The sequence below is a fragment of the Chrysemys picta genome, unplaced genomic scaffold (assembly GCF_011386835.1).
Source record: "Chrysemys picta bellii isolate R12L10 unplaced genomic scaffold, ASM1138683v2 scaf2954, whole genome shotgun sequence".
Classification (NCBI taxonomy): Eukaryota; Metazoa; Chordata; order Testudines; family Emydidae; genus Chrysemys; species Chrysemys picta.
In genome coordinates this window covers 1-6,783 of record NW_027055656.1, presented here as the reverse complement: position 1 = coordinate 6,783, position 6,783 = coordinate 1, and the positions used below count along the sequence as shown (strand labels likewise).

At 50.2% G+C, this 6,783-nt stretch overlaps 1 protein-coding gene across 4 annotated transcripts; it reads right to left on the bottom strand.

Annotated features, from left to right (window-relative positions):
• Nucleotides 1–418: 418 nt before the first annotated feature.
• Nucleotides 419–6,724, bottom strand: LOC135980378 (kinesin-like protein KIF21B). Of its 4 annotated transcripts, XR_010597464.1 has the most exons (4): nucleotides 3,566–6,720; nucleotides 2,289–3,421; nucleotides 1,555–1,690; nucleotides 438–1,065 (listed from the first exon to the last, which is right to left on the bottom strand). XR_010597464.1 is itself a non-coding variant. In XM_065580392.1 (3 exons), exons 1-3 carry the CDS (start codon nucleotides 3,386–3,388, stop codon nucleotides 881–883), a joined length of 453 nt encoding a protein of 150 aa, XP_065436464.1. In that variant the 5' UTR covers nucleotides 3,389–6,724; the 3' UTR covers nucleotides 420–880. The 4 variants fall into 4 exon arrangements, 1 of the variants encoding a protein (XP_065436464.1); XR_010597463.1 differs by having other exon boundaries at nucleotides 419–1,065; nucleotides 2,289–6,723; XR_010597465.1 differs by having other exon boundaries at nucleotides 420–1,065; nucleotides 2,520–6,721.
• Nucleotides 6,725–6,783: the final 59 nt, after the last annotated feature.

Here is a 6,783-nt window from a genome sequence, read left to right as displayed (position 1 = left end):
GAATTGCCGACGACGACCGGGAGCACAGAAGGACCCCCCCACCGCTGAATTGACGACGACGACCGGGAGCACAGAAGGACCCCCCCCACCGCTGAATTGCCGACGACGACCGGGAGCACGGAAGGACCCCCCCACCGCTGAATTGCCGCCGACGACCGGGAGCACAGAAGGACCCCCCCCACCGCTGAATTGCCGCCGACGACCGGAAGCACAGAAGGACCCCCCCCACCGCTGAATTGCCGCCGACGACCGGAAGCACAGAAGGACCCCCCCCACCGCTGAATTGCCGCCGACGACCGGGAGCACGGAAGGACCCCCCCCACCGCTGAATTGCCGACGACGACCGGGAGCACAGAAGGACCCCCCCACCGCTGAATTGCCGACGACGACCGGGAGCACAGAAGGACCCCCCCACCGCTGAATTGCCGACGACGACCGGGAGCACGGAAGGACTCCCGTCTAGGGCGCCCAAAACCCTGGCGCTGCTCCTGTTCCCGCCAGTCAGATTGGGGAAGCCTAAAAGAGAAGTCTCAGTCTGTGGCTGGGCACCAGAGAGAGGGGCTGTTTCCCTGGGGTCTGGAAACGGCCCTGGCAGCTGCAGATGGGTCATTACCCGTCCCTGATCAAAGCAACTGTAGGGTGCACGGTGCCCCCCGAAACAGACGAGAGGAGCAACTTCCCTGAGAGCAGAGCACCAAGCCACGGAACCTCCACGAGCCAGGCCAGGCTAGAACGACCAGCATTGCAGCATTCCTAGACTCAGCCCTGCAGACCAGCCCGGCCACTTGGCCTTTGCAATGCTGCCCTGAGTGCAGAACGCTGGCAGGGCAGTGCGTCGAGCTTGGCCAGGCCCACAGGGCAGCCTCGGTGCATCAGGTACTTACGTGAGGGTGCGGATGCACTTGGCCGAATCCCGGATATCCCACACCTTGATGTAGGAGGTGGAGACAGTGAAGACCAACCCTGAGTGGCTGCGGTACTTGATGGACACCACATTATTGGGGTGGCCCTTTAGCGAGGCGATATCCTGGCCCGTCACCAGGTTCCACATTTTGCAGCTCCGGTCTGCGGGAGGAGGCAGGAGCACATGACACTGCGGGACCCTTCCTGTCCTCAGCAAAGGATCCCCATGGCTCCCTCCCCCCCGCCTCCCCCTGCTCCCACGAGTGCCCCAGGGGAGCTCAGTCCCTGTGGCCCATCCAGCCTCTGGTACCTCTGCCAGACCTGCCAACGGGGGGAGCGTCTATTAGTGCCAGGTGCGAGGTGAACATCCAGCCACTAGGAACCGGGCAGAGACCCCAACAACTCGCTTCAGGGATGTCACCACACAGCTGTTCAGCCTAATGACTCGTGCAGCATTGCTGCCCTCTGCTGGGGGGACCCAGAACTGCACCGGCCCGTTGTGGCTTTCAGGCAGGCCGGTGCCGTCTGAGCAAGAGGCTCCTGTCCTGCCCCCGCAGTTTGAGGTGGCTCAGCCCCTCCCCTGGGTAACAGGCTCACTCCCCAATGATCACACCCAGAGCTCAGCAGCCGGCCCACCCCTGAGGCGCGCACCTTTGGATCCGGAGAAGAGCAGCTCGTTGGTGGCGTCCACGCAGAGAACGGGCTTGGAGTGTCCTTCCGCCACGGAGATGCACTGCAGCGGGGCTGTCCGGGCGCTCCTGGCACCGCCCACGGGGTTAATGAGGCCCTTTCCGTGGGAGAGAGAGAGCAAGGGCGTCAGCAGGAGGGCGCTGGCTGGGTGACCCAGGACGAAGCCAGATCCCGCCCCACCAGGCTGCCAGGGCCTGCTAGTGGGGCTCCGGAGCAAAGCAAAGCACAGACAGAAGCTGCTGGGCAGCCTGCTCCCCAGACAGGCCCCCCGGGGCAGGTCACACCCCGTTGGTGCTAAGGGCTCAGGGACTCATGCAGACCCTGCCTTGGCTTGGGGCAGGGGCTTGGAAAGGGAACGGGCTTCACCCCCTGGCCATCTCGCTGCTGGCACAGATGAGCGACCCCCCCACCCCCCTGTGAGAGCTGTGGGTGGCCCCTGTGCCCCATCCAGGCAAGATCCCAAAGCCAACAGAGTCCAGGCTGCTGCATGGCACACGCTGCCCCATCCCCTGTGGAGTCAGAAACTAGCAAGGACAGGCTGGCTCCGGACCCAACCCCCAGAACCTCCAGGCTTGAACAAACTGGGGCCCTGCTCCAGCTGTGCTGTGTGGGGCATAAGGGCACCACCCTGTGGCCAGCGGGGGGGAAGCGCCCTCTCTCCATCTGACCCACTCCGGTTTTGCAATGAGCTTCACCCTGCTTTGGCAGATGGGGAAGGGATTTTTAACAGGTCACAATCGAATCAATGGCAGAGCTGGGAACGGATTTGTTCCTGTGCTTTGTCAGGGAGTTTTTTAGCAGATGGTGTAGTTTCTTTAGGTAATCCTCAGTGGGATCAGAGGATAATGGCCTGTAGAATGTGGTGTTAGAGAGCTGTCTAGCAGCCTCCTGGTCATATTCCAATTTATTCATGATGACGACAGCACCTCCTTTGTCAGCCTTTTTGATTATGATGTCAGGGTTGTTTCTGAGGCTGTAGATGGCGTTGTGTTCAGCATGGCTGAGGTTATGTGGCAAGTGATGTTGCTTTTCCACAATTTCAGCCTTTGCACGTCGACGGAAGCAATCTATGTAGAAATCCAGTCTGTTGTTTCGACCGTCCGGAGGAGTCCATGCAGAATCCTTTTTTTTTGTAGTGCTGGTAGGGAGGATTCTGTGGGTTAGTATGCTGTTCAGAGGTATGTTGGAAATATTCTTTGAGTCGGAGACGTCGAAAGTAGGATTCTAGGTCACCGCAGAACTGTATCATATTCATGGGTCTGGAGGGACAAAAGGAGAGGCCCCGAGATAGGACAGACTCTTCTGCTGGGCTAAGAGTATAGCTGGAAAGATTAACAATATTGCTGGGTGGGTTAAGGGAACTACTGTTGTGGCTGCTTGTGGCGTGTAGCAGTTTAGATAGTTTAGTGTCCTTTTTCCTTTGTAGAGAGGCAAAGTTTGTCTTGTAAATGGCGTGTCTAGTTTTTGTAAAGTCTATCCATGAGGAAGTTTGTGTGGAAGGTTGGTTTCTTATGAGAGTATCCAGTTCTGAGAGCTCATTCTTAATCTTTCCCTGTTTGCTGTATAGGATGCTGATCAGGTGGTTTCGCAGTTTCTTTGAGAGTGTGTGACACAGTCTCTCAGCATAGTCTGTGTGATATGTAGATTGTAATGGATTTTTTACCTTTAGTCCTTTTGGTATGATGTCCATCTGCTTGCATTTGGAAAGGAAGATGATGTTTGTCTGTATCTGTACGAGTTTTTTCATGAGGTTGATGGATTTCCATTCCATACGGCTAAATGCAGTGCCTTGCATAATGACAGGTTTCAGAGTAACAGCCGTGTTAGTCTGTATCCGCAAAAAGAAGAACAGGAGTACTTGTGGCACCTTAGAGACTAACAAATTACTAATCTAATAGTCTAATAATCTAATAAACTAAAAAAACTAATCAATACCACCCTATACCGGAAACCTACTGACCGCTACACTTACCTACATGCCTCCAGCTTCCATCCAGGACACACCACACGATCCATTGTCTACAGCCAAGCTCTAAGATATAACCGCATTTGCTCCAATCCCTCGGATAGAGACAAGCACCTACAAGATCTCTATCAAGCATTCTTAAAACTACAATACCCACCTGCTGAAGTGAAAAAACAGATTGACAGAGCCAGATGAGTACCCAGAAGTTACCTCCTACAAGACAGGCCCAACAAAGAAAATAACAGAACACCACTAGCTGTCACCTTCAGCCCCCAACTAAAACCTCTCCAGCGCATCATCAGAGATCTACAACCTATCCTGAAAGATGATCCTTTACTCTCACAGATCTTGGGAGACAGACCTGTCCTCGCTTACAGACAACCCCCCAACCTAAAGCAAATACTCACCAGCAACCACACATCACTGAACAAAACCACTAACCCAGGAACCTATCCTTGTAACAAACCCCGATGCCAACTCTGTCCACATATCTATTCAAGTGACATCATCATAGGACCTAATCACATCAGCCATACTATCAGGGGCTCGTTCACCTGCACATCTACCAATGTGATATATGCCATCATGTGCCAGCAATGCCCCTCTGCCATGTACATTGGCCAAACCGGACAGTCTTTACGCAAAAGAATTAATGGACACAAATCTGACATCAGGAATCGAAATACTCAAAAACCAGTGGGAGAACACTTTAACCTGTCTGGTCATTCAGTGACAGACCTGCGGGTGGCTATATTACAACAGAAAAACTTCAAAAACAGACTCCAAAGAGAGACTGCTGAGCTAGAATTGATATGCAAACTAGACACAATCAACTCCGGTTTGAATAAGGACTGGGAATGGCTGAGCCATTACAAACATTGACTCTATCTCCCCTTGTAAGTACTCTCACACTTATTATCAAACTGTCTGTACTGGGCTAGCTTGATTATCACTTCAAAAGTTTTTTTTCTCTTAATTAATTGGCCTCTCAGAGTTGGTAAGACAACTCCCACCTGTTTATGCTCTCTGTATGTGTGTATATATATCTCCTCAATATATGTTCCATTCTATATGCATCCGAAGAAGTGGGCTGTAGTCCACGAAAGCTTATGCTCTAATAAATTTGTTAGTCTCTAAGGTGCCACAAGTACTCCTGTTCTTCTATTTTTAACAGTTGTTCTCAGAGGTTTCTGGGGACCTGAAAGATGGGGCCATACAATTATGGGCCAAGGTCTTACAGGTTATGGGGGCCCAAGAACTACCCTTCAGAGCTTGGGGAAATAGAACCAGAGTGCATAGAGGAAAGTGTGGAATTAACAATACAAGCAAATGTAACTAACAATACAAATGTATTAAGAACAAAAATTAACAACAAAATGACTATTAGAGAACCTAACAAAAAATAAACCTGATGCATTGGGGACCAAAGTTTTTTGGACACAAGTGGTGATTGATAAATTGGATGGACATGAGGGAAGTAGAGAGAGGAAAAGACATTTGCCCTGTCTAGTGTAGTATTTCCTCTTTTTCTGGACCCAATGCTAGCACAGGATACCACTAGAGACAGACACAGAACATGCAACACAGAACACTGAACACAGACTTTGTCATGACACTATAACCATGGTATTTTATAACTCTTCAGCTGGTACCAGCTCTTCTGATGTTCTGGTTCAGATCCTGAAAGATAGAAGCTTGGAAACAAATTAGCACAGTGCTTCACCCTGGCAGAACCTGCTTGGTCTCTGCCACAGTGTGTTTGGTACTTGGGGCTGCACAAATGCTAATTAAATGGTGCATTTTTTGTGAGTGTAAATCCTCCCTTTCTCTCAGTAAAAGGGGTTAACACTCCATCTAGAAAAAAAAATTCTGTTTTAAAATCTCCAGCCATTTTGCCATGGCCTGGAGATCTGAGGCAGAAGCAGGCACTGTGGTTAACTGTTTTAATGGCATTTTGGCCCTGGGAGGAGGAATTTACCCAAATATTCCAAATATCCCCCTTCCCAATCTCCAGAGGGGTCCCAAAGGTCTGCCCCCTTCTGGGGTCTTAAATGTTTCTTCTCCTGATGTTACTGCTGCTGTAAGATTTGAGAGTGCTGTTTTAACTCTCTGTACCCAACCTGTTTTTCAGTTTCTCTATCTGTTGCTTGCCTGGGCCCGATCCTGCTTTTTCCAATAAACAGTTCCTTTCCATGGGCACAAGCCTTGTTCCACTACCAATTTAGCAAGGAGGGTGGGCTTTCCAACTAGCCCCCACCCTTCCTGGTTCCATTTCTTAAACATTTTTTTCAAAATTGTGAAATTACCACAATATTACTTACAAAAAAAAAAACCCATAAACCACACTACACTGCCCAAACTCCTATATCCTTCAGAGTTTGGTTAATTAACTGAAAGTTTACGCTCTTTTTCCTATAGTGCCAGGCTTGCTAAAGCTGGCGGTGTGCACACCAGTTTTATAATAACTGTGGATTCTATGCTTGCTCCCCTTTCGCATTCTCCACCAAAATGTTGTACTTAAAGTACTGCACAGGATCTTTTCAGGGGGAATAAGACAAAACGCCACATTTATTAGTAATACATGTATTCATTAACACTGTATTATATGCATATAATATATTACACTTACACTCACACACACACACAAACACACTCCGTCTTGTTGTTACCAATTAATTGCTCCCCTTAACTTCACTGGCCAGGTGAGTTAGATGGGGGAGGGGGTGGAGCCGGGCTTCTGCCGATCCGGATCGATGCTCCCATGTTGACAAGACGAGACTCGGGGTTCTCTGCAAGACACCTCACTTTTATAGCAGCTTCCCTCTCATGCAAATCTATACCAGATTCAAACTCTGTGTCTGTGTCTATTGGTCCTTTGTGCTGCTTTCTTTTGAGTGTTGTCCCAATGCTGCAAAGAGGGTGTTTCCAAAAGAAGGTGCTTGCTTCTAACCCCCGAGGCCCTCAGTATGTCTGCTTCTCTTTAATGAGCCCACTTGACACGTTTTATTGTCCTTGGGTCTGGCTCCCAGCCCCTCTCCAACAGTTGAGGCTGTCTGGAGGTGCTGCCTTCCATGCCTTGCTCATCCACACCTCATTCATTCAACAGGGCAATTGATTAAGAGTGGGGGGGGGGGGGGAGAGCTCTTGTTCTACTGCTAGCAAACAGAAATTTTTCTTCTATCTTATTCTATCCTTAGGGGCTATAATATTATACCAAGGGCAAT

Coding starts and splice junctions, on each gene's coding strand:
- LOC135980378 (XM_065580392.1), bottom strand. CDS start 3,388: ATGCAAGGCACTGCATTTAGCCGTATGGAATGGAAATCCATCAACCTC. Junction 1,691..3,256: donor TCATACCAAAAGGACTAAAG/GTAAAAAATCCA, acceptor TCCCACGGAAAG/GGCCTCATTAACCCCGTGGG. Junction 1,066..1,554: donor GCTCTTCTCCGGATCCAAAG/GTGCGCGCCTCA, acceptor CTCCTCCCGCAG/ACCGGAGCTGCAAAATGTGG.